Source organism: Geospiza fortis, unplaced genomic scaffold (genome assembly GCF_000277835.1).
Source record: "Geospiza fortis unplaced genomic scaffold, GeoFor_1.0 scaffold1004, whole genome shotgun sequence".
In the NCBI taxonomy this organism is placed as follows: Eukaryota; Metazoa; Chordata; class Aves; order Passeriformes; family Thraupidae; genus Geospiza; species Geospiza fortis.
Genome location: NW_005054693.1, coordinates 181,074 through 195,251, shown reverse-complemented (window position 1 = coordinate 195,251; position 14,178 = coordinate 181,074). Strand labels below are relative to the sequence as shown.

General features: G+C 54.7%; 1 protein-coding gene across 1 annotated transcript in view; it reads left to right on the top strand.

The window, feature by feature from the left end:
• The window catches only part of DYSF (dysferlin), an 81,886-nt gene that overhangs the window by 407 nt on the left and 67,301 nt on the right, over positions 1–14,178 (top strand). The window contains exons 2-15 of the mRNA XM_031065169.1: positions 4,258–4,313; positions 4,818–4,909; positions 5,974–6,079; positions 6,863–6,977; positions 7,696–7,889; positions 8,983–9,111; positions 9,221–9,283; positions 9,399–9,449; positions 9,527–9,557; positions 9,964–10,079; positions 10,830–10,956; positions 11,217–11,320; positions 13,981–14,049; positions 14,127–14,170. Coding sequence (XP_030921029.1) covers positions 4,258–4,313; positions 4,818–4,909; positions 5,974–6,079; positions 6,863–6,977; positions 7,696–7,889; positions 8,983–9,111; positions 9,221–9,283; positions 9,399–9,449; positions 9,527–9,557; positions 9,964–10,079; positions 10,830–10,956; positions 11,217–11,320; positions 13,981–14,049; positions 14,127–14,170 — 1,297 coding nt within the window. The remainder of the gene's footprint in view (positions 1–4,257; positions 4,314–4,817; positions 4,910–5,973; positions 6,080–6,862; positions 6,978–7,695; positions 7,890–8,982; positions 9,112–9,220; positions 9,284–9,398; positions 9,450–9,526; positions 9,558–9,963; positions 10,080–10,829; positions 10,957–11,216; positions 11,321–13,980; positions 14,050–14,126; positions 14,171–14,178) is intronic.

The following is a 14,178-nucleotide window of genomic DNA, read 5'->3' as shown; positions in this document are numbered from 1 at the left end:
CCCCCTTGTCCCGTTTGTCGCCGCCACCCCTTTGGTGTCCCCTCCCCGTTGCAGAGTGAGAAGCTCCAGATGGGGGGAAAAAATATCGGGATTTTGGGGTTTTTGGGATAAATTTGAGGGAATTTTGGCCCGACAAGTTGGGATGGGGTTGGGAGAGCCGCGGGTCCCCCGCTGTCCCCTCTTCGGTGTCGCCACCCCGCTAGTGGCACTTGGGGACCCCCCTAAAGCCACCCCCGGGCCCCGCCGCGGATATTTTGGGATTTTCCGTGCGGAGGGGGGGAGGGGAAAATCCCAAATTTGGGAATTGTCCCTTCCCGGGGTCCCTTCGCGTGGTCCTTTCCCCCTGGGGACAAAAGTGACATTGAGGGGACAAAGTGACGTCACGGGTTGGTTGGGATTTTTAAATGTTTTTGGTTTTTTTATGGGAAAAAGCGGCTTTTTGGGATTTCCCGGGTGTTCCTGGGGGAGGGAGCGTTCCCGGTTTTCCACGGGATTCTCCCGGTGTGGGTGTGGCATTCCCGGTGTTCAGCTCATCCCGGATTCCCAGATTTTGGGGTTTTGGTGCTCCCGGGAATTCCCGAATCCCAGCATCCTCAGAGCTTGTAGGATCCCAACATTCCCAGGGGTTCATTCCCCATCCCCGGGGTTCCTGGCATTCCCAAATCCCAGTCCTGGGATATTCTTGGGGTTTCCAGAATTCCTGGATCCCAATGTATTGATTTCTTATCCCTGGGAATTGTAGGATCCCCAAATTCCCAGGGATTTATTTCCCATCCCTGAGGTTCCCAGCATTCCCAAATCCTGGTGCTGGGTCATCCTCAGGCCTTGAAGGATCCCAAAATTCCCAGGGATTTATTCCCTATCCCTGAGTTCCCAGCATTCCCAAATCTCAGGGTTTGGGGGATCCGTGGGGTTTCCAGAATTCCTGAATTCCCAAGGATTTCCTTCCCCATCCCTGGGAATTGCAGCATTCCCAAATCCTAGTGCTGGGTCATCCTCAGGCCTTGGAGCATCCTGGAATTCCCAGGGGTTTATTCCCATCCCTGAGGTTCCCAGCATTCCCAAATCCCAGTCCTGGGATATTCTTGGGGTTTCCAGAATTCCTGGATCCCAATGTTTTGATTTCTCATCCCTGGGAATTGTGGGATCCCTGAATCCCAGGGATTCATTCCCCATCCTTGAGGTTCACTGCATTCCCAAATCCTGGTGCTGGGTCATCCTCAGGCCTTGAAGGATCCCAAAATTCCCAGGGATTTATTCCCATTGCTGGTGTTCCCAGCATTCCCAAATCCCAGTGCCGGGTTTTCCCTGGGATTTCCAGAATTCCTGGATCCCGATGTTTTGATTTCTCATCCCTGGGAATTGTAGGATCCCCAAATCCCAGGGATTCATTCCCTATCCCTGAGGTTCCCAGCATTCCCAAATCCCAGGGTTTGGGGGATCCTTGGGCTTTCCAGCATTCCCAAATCCCAGGATTTTATTCCCGGTCCCTGGGGTTTCCAACATTCCCGAATCCCAGGGGTTCATTCCCCATTTTTGGGGTTCCCAGCATTCCCAAATCCCAGTGCCAGGTTGTCCCTGGGGTTTCTGGAATTCCTGAATTCCCAAGGGTTTCATTCCCCATCCCTGGGAATTGCAGCATTCCCAAATCCTGCTGCTGTGTCATCCTCAGGTCTTGGAGCATCCTGAAATTCCCAGGGATTTCATTCCCATCGCTGGTGTTCCCAGCATTCCCAAATCCCAGTGCCAGTTTATCCCTGGGATTTCCAGAATTCCTGAATTTCCAGTGTTTAAATTCCAGAATTTCCAGTTATTAAATTCCCCATCCCTGGGAATTGCAGCATCCCCAAATCCCAGGATTTTACTCCCCATCCCTGGAGTTCCCAGCATTCCCATTTGGGTATCCCTGGGATTCCCAGCATTCCCAAATCCCGAGGTTTTGCCATCCTGGATGTTCCCAGCATTCCTGGCTCCCGAGGGTTTCATTTCCCACCTCTAATTCCCTGGATCCCGTGATTGATTCCCCATCCCAGGGATTTGCAGATTCCCTGGATCCCGGTGCTGGGGCATCCTTGGAACCGGGACCATCCCTGAATCCCAGGGATTTATTCCCCATCCCCGGTGTTCCCGGCATTCCCAAATCCCTCTGTTTGGCCGTCCCTGGGAATTGCAGCCTCCCTGAATCCCGGGGATTCATTCCCAACTCCCGCCCTCCCCATCTCCCCCCAATCCCAGCTCTCTTCCCACGATCCCGGGTTTTTTTCCCAGCCCCTCCAGGGGCGTTCCCGTGCCGGGATGGGCCGGACCGGGAAAAGGGGCTGGGAATGGGATAAGGGAGAGCGGATCCCGGTCCCGGCTTTCCCGACCCCGGCTTTCCCGGTCCCGGCTTTTCCAATCCCGGCTTTCCCAATCCCGGCTTTCCCGATCCCGGCTTTCCCGATCCCGGCCATGCTCCGCTGCCTGCTCCAAAGGGCTTCCCAACTTCCCGGCCTGGAAAAGCGGGATAAACAAAGCGATCCCGTGGCCAGCCTGACGTTCCGAGGTGAGGGAATCCCGATTTTGGATTTTTTTTTTTTTTTGGGAAGGAAGGGAGGGTTTGGAATGTTTTTTAGCTGCTTTGGGAGCAGCTCCCAGGAAAATTTGGGATCTGGGAAGCTCCTAAATCCTTGGAAAATCCTTTGCTTTGCAGCTTTTATCCCCTTGATCCCAAAGTTTTTACATCCACGCTGGAATATCCCTGGGAATTCCATCCCTTTAAATCCTTGAATTCTGCGCTGGGATGGATGTGAATAATCCCACATGGAGCAGGGGTTATCCCATTCCCGAGGGATGGATTTCCTGGGAAAACGGAGGGGTTTGCACCCCCAACATTCCCTCTGGAGGACGGCGCTGCCCTGGCATTTTCCCGGAGTTCGAAAAAATGGGAAAAAATTTCCAATTTTTAACAAAAATTAGGGAGAAGGACGAGCGGCTCCTGGTCCAGGTTTTCCATTTGGAATGGGGGTGCTGCTGATCCCGCTCCCACCGGGATCCCTCCAGAGAATCCAGGGAGCTCCATCTTCAACCAAATCCCGATCCAGGGCAATTCCAGGGCTCTGAATCCCGGGAAAAAAAAAAAAATCAGGAACGAGATGGGAATGAATCTCTGGAAGAGGAAAACCAGCGGGATGAGTTTTCCATATTCCCAGAGCCGGGAAGCTCGGCTCTTCCCCAGTCCCAAATAGGGAAGGAGTCGCTGAACGGTGCGAAAAGAGCAGAAAACCGGGAATATTTGGAATATGCCGGAGTCTCCCGGGATCTGAGTCACCTCCATTGTGGGGGGTGCGTGGCTTTGGGAGGGGGGTGGGTGCATTCCCGGGATTGGGGAATGCTGGATTTGGGGGAATCCCGGGATTCCCACCCGCGGCTTTTGGGGGATCCTGGGGAAACTGAGGCACGACCCCGAGGTTTGGGAATGGAGGGAGTGGAATGTTTGGGTTCTCCTGTGGCTCTTCCCACCCCGAATTCCCAGTCCTCAGGAACCTTTGGATGCTCCTGGGGAAACTGAGGCACAGCAACGAGGGGGTTCCAAGGGATTTTCCAGCACATTTTCCAGCCTGGAAGGGCTGGGGATCCAAGTGGGATCCTGGATCCAATCTCTGCATTCCCAGCCCTCCTTGGGAACAGGGAATGGGGCCGGATCCTGATCCTGGGGACTGTGGGAATTTCTGGAAGCTCAGCCCCAGCTGGGAGGAGAGAATGGGATCCAATCCTGGTCCTGGGAAGTTCTGCCCCACCTGGGATCAGGGATTGGGATCCAGTCCTCATCCTGGGAATTTTCTGGAAGCCCAGCTCCAGCTGGGAGGAGGGAAAGGGCCCTGATCCTGCTCCTGGGAATTGTGGGAATAATCACTGGAAGCTCAGCCCCAGCTTGGATCAGGGAATGGGATCTGATCCCGCTCCTGGGAGTTGTGGGAATTTCTGGAAGTTCAGCTCCAGCTGGAAGGACAGAATGGGATCCAGTTCCTGGATCCTGACGTTTTGATTTCCCATCCCTGGAAACTGTGGGATCCCTGAATCCCAGGGTCCTGGTCCTGGGAATTTCTGGATGTTCAGCTCCAGCTGGGATCAGGGAATGGAGCCTGATCCTCGTCCTGGGAATTCTGGGAATCCCTGGAAGCTCAGCCGAGCTGAGATCAGGGTTTCGTTCTGGGATCCTGATCCTTGGGAAGCTCCCAAACCCTGGGAAGATCCCAATCCCGGTTTTTCTCCTTCCAGGTGTCAAGAAGAGGACAAAGGTCATCAAGAACAACGTGAATCCTGTCTGGAATGAGGTGAGAATTCCCAGTCCCTGGATTTATCCCTGTTCCCAGAAAATGATCCCTAGTCCAAGTGATTCCCTGGGGCTTCTGCCCCATGGAAAGTTTGGGATCATTCCCTTTCTGCTCTGGAATTCCAGGCAGAATTCCAACCTCTTCCCATTCCATCAAAGTCTTATCCAGACTTGGCATGAATGTTTCAAGGAATTTTCATGGAATGGAAAATTTTCCAGCACTTTTTCCCTTCCAACCTTGTCTTTGAGCTCCCATGGGCCAAAATTCAAAAAAAAAAAGGGAATTTGTTGGGAAAACGGGCACAGATTTGGGACTGGAGCAGCTCCTGGGATTTGCTCCTTCCTGGTAATCCATGGCCAAGGAAAATTTTTTCCCAAGGCAACTTTTCCCGGTGGATTTGCTGGGAAGTTTGGCTTTGGGAATGCTGTGATTCCGAGGGGGTTTGGCACTTGGGTTCTGCATTTCCGGACACTGATCCCGGCCTCTCTCTCCTCTTTTTTCCAGGGATTCGAGTGGGATCTGAAGGGAATCCCTCTGGATCCCGATGCCGAACTCACCGTGGTGGTCAAGGACCATGAAACCGTGGGGAGAAACAGGTGGGGAAAAATTCCGGAGCTGGACACGGCCCCTTCTCCCTTTCCCCACTCCCGGGATTCATCCGGCTCTTCCCAGACCCTGCGGATTCCCGCTGTGGGATGGCCGTGGGAGGCTGGAGCTGCATTTTTGGGCTGCTTCGCTCGGAATCCGGGGGAAATTCCAGCGTCGGAAGGTCGGGAGTACACAGGGGGTGGTTGTTTGGGGACGGACACTTCGGACGCTTGGCCGGGATTTGGGAAGGGCTGCCAAGATCATTCCCAAGGCGCCGGCAGGGCCGGGAACGGTGGCGGGAGCGGAGCCTCCGGTTTCCTTCCTCCGGCTGATCCCGGTGCCCCCCTCGCCCCATTCCAGGGGTTCCCCATGGATCGGGGGCTCCTGCTGGGTGAGGATGGAAGGGATTCCAGTGATTCCCGGCCTTTCCCGGCTCTGTGGGGTGGGAGAGCTGCTTGGAAAAGGGAAAAAAAATGGAGGAAGGGATTTATTTTTAGGGGTAAGAGGTTGGGAATGCGGCCTGGGGTGGGAAGGATCCTGATTCCAGGGCTGGAGCCGAGGCTGGAATTGCTGCTGGGCTGAAATCCAAGGGGGTTGGAATTTGGGGCTGCTCCAACTGCTCGGTGCCCATAAATAGCCACGGGAAAATGGGAGGAGGGTCCTGGATCCCGGAGCAGGAAGATTCCGGCTGGCACCTCCCAGGCTGCTCCAAACCCCATCCCAGCCTGGCCTTGGGCACTGCCAGGGATCCAGGGGCAGCCCCAGCAAATCTGGGAATTCCAGCCCAGCCAGGAATTCCTTGCCAAGATCCCAGCCCAATCTCCCCTTTCCCAGTGGGAGCCATTCCCTGGCTCCTGTCCCTGCAGGCCTTGTCCCCAGTCCCTCTCCAGCTCTCCTGCAGCCCCTGCAGGCACTCTGAGGATTCCCTGGAGTTTTCCCTTCTCCAGAGGAACATTCCCAGCTCTCCCAGCCTGGCTCCATCTCTGTGGCCTCCTCCAGACTCCCATCCTTGTCTCTGGAATGGTTTGGATGCCCTTGGAGCAGCCCTGAGCCCTCTCCCTGTTTCCCGCAGGTTTTTGGGAGAATCCCGGGTGCCGCTCCGGGATGTTCTGGGCACTCCCAGCCTGGCGGCCTCGTTCAACCTCCCCCTGCTGGACTCGCGCAAGGAGAGCACCGGGGTGAGTGCCCGGCTCCCAGTCTGGGACCAGTGTGAGCCATGGCATGGCCAGCATGGGCTCCCAGTCTGGGACCAGTATGAGCCATGGCATGGCCAGCTGGGGCTCCCAGTTTGGGACCAGTTGGGGCTCCCAGTGTGGGACCTGTAGGGGCTCCCAGTTTGGGACCAGTATGAATCATGGTGTGGCCAGTTTGGGCTCCCATTTTGGGACCAGTATGAGCCATGGTGTGGCCAGGGGGGGTCCCAGTTTGGGACAAGCTGAGGCTCCCATTTTGGGACCAGTTGGGGCTCCCAGTTTGGGACCAGTTGGGGCTCCCAGTTGGGGCTCCCAGTTTGGGACCAGTATGAGCCATTGCATGGCCAGCTGGGGCTCCCAGTTTGGGACAAACTGAGGCTCCCAGTTTGGGACCAGTACAAGCCATGGCATGGCCAGGAATCCTCCCAGTTTGAGATCAGTTTGGGCTCCCAGTCTGAGACGAGTACAAGCCATGGCATGGCCAGCTGGGTCTCCCAGTGTGGGACCTATTGGGGCTCCCAGTTTGGGGCCAGTACAAGCCATGGTGTGGCCAGTTTGGGCTCCCATTTTGGGGCCAGTTGGGGCTCCCAGTTTGAGACAAGTACAAGCCATGGTATGGCCAGTTGGGGCTCCCAGTTTGGGTCCAGTCTGAGCAATGTCCCTCCCAGTAGCAGCTCCCAGTTTGAGACCAGTCTGAATCCCTTCCCTCCCAGTTTGATCCCAGTTCTCCCATCCCAGCCTCTCTGACACTCATTCCCTGTTTTCCAGGCCTCCCTGTTCCTGCAGGTGTCCTACATCCCCCCTCCTGGCGCTATCCCGCTTTTCCCTCCTCCGGCCCCTCCAGAGCCGGTCCCGGCTGCAGCTGAGCTGGACACGGTCACGGGTAACCACAGCCCCTCCCCATCCCGGTTTTTGGGATCCAAACTGTGAGAAATGCATATTATATGGCTCTACGCAGATATTTCCCAAATAGATTTTGATGTATGGATTAGTGGCGCTGTGTTAACATTTTAATAGTGAATGTAGTCTTGTAATTAGAAAGTAATTTTTTTGTCACAAATAAGAACTGTTTTAGTGTAGTTTGTTTTTCTTTTCTCTCCCTCTAAGAAAAGAAGGAGACACTCTTATCAAATAAACAACCACCAGACACCTAAATCTTTCAGAGAAAAGAATTTATTGCTTTCCTAACAAGAAGAGATGAGCTCCGTTCAGCCTCTTTGGCGCTGTGGGGATTAGGAGAAAAAGCTGACACTGACCAGACAAAATCCTGTGTTTGAATAGAATTTATGCATCATGTATGAAGTGGATGAATATGCAACAGACTATTGCTCTTAAAGATTACTCCTTTTGTTAAAGCGTGTCCTTTTTCCCGGGCCTGTGCTGCCTGGAAAAAGTACCCAGACGTCCGTAACTCTTTGTCGTTATTGTCTCATATTGTCCTAAATCCTGATTGTCCAAATTATTATTACTCAGATTAGATTACTATTTTTATAATCTTTTTTTAATTACTATTAAACTTTTAAAATTTTGAAAACAAGTGATTAGCGTTTTTCACACAAACCCATTCCCAAATCCCATATTTCCCTTCTCCCGCTGGGCAGAGACGGCCGGAGAGGAGGACACGGAAGATCCGGAGGCCGCGGGGGACACGGAGCCCTCGGCGTCCTCGGGAGCACCGGGCTCGGAGCCGCCCTCACTCCCAAGGAAACCGTCCGGGAATCACATCCAGGGGGTGAAGAGGAGGAGGAGGAGCTCTCCCAAAAAACCCTTGTCCAACAAACCACAGGATTTCCAGGTGGGATGAGCTGTTCCCATAAAATCCTGCAGGTTGTCCTGGTGATTCCTTGTCCTCCAACCCATGGAATGATCCTGGTGATTCCACATCCTCCATCCTGTGGGATGATCCTGGTGATTCCACGTCCTCCATCCCATCCCATCCCATGGTGATTCCTTGTCCTCCATCCCATGGGATGATCCTGGTGATTCCCATTCTGATGATTCCTTATCTTCCATCCGATGGGATGATCCTGGTGATTCCACATCCTCCATTCCATCCCATCCCATCCCATCCCATCCCATCCCATCCCATCCCATCCCATCCCATCCCATCCCATCCCATCCCATCCCATCCCATCCCATCCCATCCCATCCCATTCCTGGTGATCCCATCCCATCCCATCCCATCCCATCCCATCCCATCCCATCCCATCCCATCCCATCCCATCCCATGGTGATTCCTTGTCCTCCATCCCATGGGATGATCCTGGTGATTCCCATTCTGGTGATTCCCTGTCCTCCATCCCATCCCATGGTGGTTCCCTGTCCTCCATCCCATGGGATGATCCCGGTGATTCCCTGTCCTCCATCCCATGGGATGATCCCAGTGGTTCTCTGTCCTCCATCCCATGGGATGATCCCAATGATTCCCTGTCCTCCACCCCATCCCAGATCCTGGTGATTCCCTGTTCTCCATCCCATGGGATGGTAACTGTTGATTCCCATCCCGGTGATTCCCTGTCCTCCATTGCATGGGATGATCCCACTGATTCCCTGTCCTCCATCCTGTGGGATGATCCTGGTGATTCCCTGTCCTCCATCCTGTGGGATGATCCTGGTGATTCTCATCCTGGTGATTCCTCATTCTCCATCCCATGGGATGATCCCATTGATTCCCTTTCTTCAATCCCGTGGGATGATCCTGGTGATTCCTTGTCCTCCATCCCATGGGATGATCCTGGTGATTCCCTGTCCTCCATCCTGTGGGATGATCCTGGTGATTCCCTGTTCTCCATCCCATCCCAGATCCTGGTAATTCCCTGTCCTGCATCCCATGGGATGATCCCGGTGATTCCCACCCTGATGATTCTGTGTCCTCCATCCCATCCCAGATCCGGGTGAGGGTCATCGAGGCCCGGCAGCTTCCCGGGATCCAGATCCGGCCGGTGGTGAAGGTGACGGTGGCCGGACAAACCCGGAGAACGCGGATCCGGAAAGGGAACAGCCCCTTCTTCGATGAGGTCAGCGGGAATTCCCACTCCAGCGATTCCCGGGAAAGGCCGGGATGTGGGAATGCGCTCAGGGGGGAAAACTGGGATAACGCCTCATCCTCATCCCGGTTTTCCACAGACTTTTTTCTTCAACGTGTTCGAGTCCCCATCGGAGCTGTTTGATGCTCCCATCTTCCTCACGGTGAGTGTTGGGAAATCCTGGAATTCTCCCCTTCCCAGGCAAACCCCCCCTGCTCCCCAGGATCCTCCATCCCGGCAGGATTTGGGCTGGATCGCCCATTTTTCCTCATTTTCAGGTCGTGGATTCTCGGTCGTTCCGCACGGATTCGGTGATCGGGGAATTCCGGGTAAGATCCCATCCCCTTTTCCCGGTGTTTCCTGCTCTGGATGAACTCTGGAATCTCCTTTTCCTTTAATCCCGCAGATGGATGTGGAGACCGTTTACTCCGAGCCAAGTGAGCCTTGGGAAATTCCTTTGGGGTTTTTTTTGGGAAATGCGCCCACACATCCCAGCTCTTCCATAGAGGAGCCCCAAATCCATGACCACGGAATCCTGGAATGGTTTGGGTGGGAAGGGACCTTAAGGATCATCCAGTTCCATCCAGGGAAAATTTCCACCATCCCAGGTGGATCCAAATCCATCCAACCTGGCCTTGGACACTTCCAGGGGTGGAGCATCCATAGTTTTTCCAGGAATTTTGTTCCAAAGACCCCTCCCTCTTCCCTGGTCCCTTCCCGGGAAAGGAACTGAAATATTCCCTTATCCCATTCCATGATTTTCATTTAAACACCACCCAGGAGCACCCCTGACCTCCCTGCACATCCAAGGACTAATTCCTGGTTTTCCGCGTTTTCCCACAGAACACGCTTTCCGCAGGAAGTGGCTGCTCCTCTCGGATCCGGAGGATTTTTCCGCAGGAGCCAAGGGCTACCTGAAGGTCAGCGCCTGCGTGCTGGGGCCTGGAGATGAAGCTCCCGTGAGTATTCCTGATGGGAATGGGGGGACATTCCAGCCCTGGGACATTCCATCCCTGGGACATTCCAGCTCTTGGATATTCCGGCCAAGAGCCACCAACCACCATGGCCATTCCCAAGGAAGCCACAGCTTGGATTTTCCTGTTTTGGGGGAAAAGTGCTGCACTTTCTTATGGAATCCTGGAGTGGTTGGGGCTGGGGGGATCTTAAATCCCATTCAGTTCCCATGGGCAGGGACACCTCCCACTGTCCCAGCTGGATCCAAGCCCCAGTGTCCAACCTGGCCTGGGCACTGCCAGGGATCCAGGGGCAGCCCCAGCAAATCTGGGAATTCCAGCCCAGCCAGGAATTCCTTGCCAAGATCCCAGCCCAATCTCCCCTTTCCCAGTGGGAGCCATTCCCTGGCTCCTGTCCCTGCAGGCCTTGTCCCCAGTCCCTCTCCAGCTCTCCTGCAGCCCCTCCAGGCACTCTGAGCATTCCCTGGCATTTTCCCTTCTCCAGGGGAACATTCCCAGCTCTCCCAGAGCAAAACAGCTCCAGAATCCTGGAATGGTTTGGGTTTGGAGGAGACCTTAAATCCCATCCCATCCATGGGCAGGGACACTTCCCACTATCCCAGGTTGCTTCAAGCCCTGTCCAACCTCACCTTGGACACTTCCAAGGATGGCAAATCCACCCAGCCTCTCTCTTTTGGGATTTTCCTGCTCGTTCCCGAATCCAGGGTGACTTTTCCCGCTGTCCTGTTCCCACAGCTGGAGAAGAAGGAGGTGTCCGAGGACAAGGAGGACATCGAGGCCAATCTGCTGCGCCCCACCGGCGTCACCCTCAGGGCCGCCCAGTTCTGCCTCAAGATCTTCAAAGCCGAGGATTTGCCCCAGAGTAGGTTTTCCCCTCAGATCCCTCGGAATCGCGACATTCCGGGCAGGAATTAGGGCCTGGAGAAGGGAATGATCCGTTTCGTAATCCAAGGATGTCAGGCAGTTTTATGGGAGAGGGGTTTCTTACTGGTCCAAACTGGTTTTATCCCCCTGCTTTTCCCGCCTGGGGAGCGTCTCCTCCATGGGAATGCTCGTCCTGCTGGTGGGACGGCTGGGACCCCCTGGAATTCCATGGGTTTTGGCACCTCCCTCTTTTCCCAGTGGATGATGCCGTCATGGACAACGTCCGGCAGATCTTTGGCTTCGAGAGCAACAAGAAGAACCTGGTGGATCCCTTCGTGGAAGTCAGCTTTGCCGGGAAAACGGTCAGTGGAGCGGGATCCGCCGGGATCCTGGGAATGGCAGTGGGAGGAACCCGGGATTGGGATGGCAGTGGAGTGTTCCTGGCACTGGGATAACAGCGGGATAATCCTGGGATTGGGAATGGCAGCGGGAGGAACCCAAGATTGGGATGGCAGCGGGATTATCCTGGGATTGGGAATGGCAGCGGGATGATCCTGGGATTGGGAATGGCAGTGGGAGGAACCCGAGATTGGGATGGCAGCGGGATGATCCTGGGATTGGGATGGCAGTGGAGTGTTCCCAGGCCTGGGATAACAGCGGGTTGATCCTGGGATTGGGATGGCAGTGGGATGATCCTGGGATTGGGATGGCAGTGGGATGATCCTGGGATTGGGATGGCAGTGGGATGATCCTGGGATTGGGATGGCAGTGGGATGATCCTGGGATTGGGATGGCAGTGGGATGATCCTGGGATTGGGATGGCAGTGGGATGATCCTGGGATTGGGATGGCAGTGGGATGATCCTGGGATTGAGATGGCAGAGGGGTGTTCGTGGGATTGGGATATACAGTGGGATGATCCTGGGATTGGGAATGGCAGCGGGATGATCCTGGGATTGGGATATACAGCGGGATGATCCTGGAGCTGGGAATGGTACCGGGATGATCCTGGGATTGGGAATGGCAGTGGAGTGTTCCTGGGGCTGGGATAACGCTGGGATGATCCTGGGATTAGGAATGGCACCCAGATGATCCTGGGATTGGGAACGGTACCAGGATGATCCTGGGATCGGGAATGGCAGCGGGATGATGGATGATCCTGGGATTGGGAATGGCAGCAGGACATTCCCTCCCAGATCTCTGGGATTGGGATTTCAGTGGGATGTGCTCAGGACTGGGATGGTAACAGGGTGTTCCCAGGGCTGGGTAACAGGAGGATAATCCTGGGACTGGGAAAAGCAGCGGGATGATCCTGGGATTGGGAATGGCAGCGGGAGGAACCCAAGATTGGGATGGCAGCGGGATTATCCTGGGATTGGGAATGGCAGCGGGATGATCCTGGGATTGGGAATGGCAGTGGAGTGTTCCTAGGGCTGGGATAACAGTGGGATGATCCTGGGATTATGAATGGCAGCGGGATGATCCTGGGATTGAGAATGGTACCCAGATGATCCTGGGATTGGGAATGGCACCAGGATGACCATGGGATTGGGAATGGCAGTGGAGTGTTCCCAGCCCTGGGATAACAGCGGGTTGATCCTGGGATTGGGAATGGCAGCGGGATGATCCTGGGACTGGGATATACAGCGGGATGATCCTGGGATTGGGAATGGTACCAGGATGATCCTGGGATTGGGAATGGCAGCGGGATGACCTCTCATGGTCCTCAGGGTTGGGATGGCAGCGGGACATTCCCACCCAGGTATTTGGGATGCGGATGGCAGCAGGATGTCCTTGGAGCTGGGATTTCAGTGGGATGGTGCCTCCCGGGTCTCTGGGATTGGAATTTCAGTGGGATGTCCTTGAGGCTGGAATGGCAGTGGGACAGTTCCACCCAGGTTTTTGGGATTGGGGTGGCATCGGGATGTCCTTGGAGTTGGAATGGCAGTGGGATATTCCCTTTTGACCCCTGGGATTGGGATTTCAGTGGGATGTCGTTGGAGCTGGGACATTCCCTCCCGGGTTTTTGGGATTGGGATTTTAGCAGGATATCCTTGGGGTTGGGATGGCAGTGGGACATTCCCTTTTGACCCCTGGGATTGGGATTTCAGTGGGATGTCCTTGGAGCTGGGATGGCAGTGGGACATTCCCTCTGGATCCCCAAGCCTGGTCCTTGAATGAGGAAATCTGATCTTTGAATTTGGAGGAATTTGGTCCTGGAATGTGGGAATTTGGTCTTGGAATGGGGAAATTTGCTCCTGCAATGGGGCAAATGTGATCCTGCTGGTCCCAAGGAGGGAAGATCCCTGGGAAATCCGAAACATCCTCTGCCTCCTGCACCGGGGGGTTTAGGAACCCCGTGGAATGGGGGATGGATTTTGTGGAACCTGAGGCTGGATTTGGGGGAATCTGAGGCAGAATTTTAGGGAATCTAAGGCTGGATTTTGAGGAGCCTGAGTGTGGATTTTAGGGAATTTGGGGACAGATTTTAGGGAACTTGGGGCTGGATTTTGAGAAGCCTGAGGTTGGATTTCAGGAACCTGAACTTGGATTTGGGGGAATGTAAACTCCAACTTTCGGGAAGCTAAGGCTGAATTTTTGGGAACCAGAGGCTGGATTTTAGGGAATCTGAAGTTGGATTTGGGGGAATCTGAGCCTCAACTTTCGGAAAGCTAGAACCAGATTTTAGGGAATCAAAGGCTGGATTTTGAGGAGCCTGAGTGTGGATTTTAGGGATTTTGGGGCTGAATTTTAGGGAACTTGAGGCTGGATTTTGAGAAGCCTGAGGCTGGATTTCAGGAACCTGAAGCTGGATTTGGGGGAACCTGAGCCTCAACTTTCGGGAATCTATGGCTGGATTTTGGGGAACCTGAGGCCAGATTTTAAGGAAGCTGAGGCCAGATTTTAGGGAAGCTGAAGCCGGATTTTAGGGAATCTGAGGCTTCCCAGCTCCATGAACTGGGCCAACAGCCGCTTTCCTGGGACGGCACCAACTTTTCCCTCTTCCCATCCCACCCCTCCAGCTCTGCTCCCGGATCCTGGAGAAAAACGCCAACCCCCAGTGGAACCAGTGCCTGACGCTGCCAGCCATGGTGAGCCCGGGTGTCCCCAAGGTCCCCTCCCGCTGTCCCCAGCGCCACTCACCCTCTTCCCGTATCCCTTTTCCCAGTTCCCTTCCATGTGCGAGCGGATGAGGATCCGCGTGACCGACTGGTGAGCGG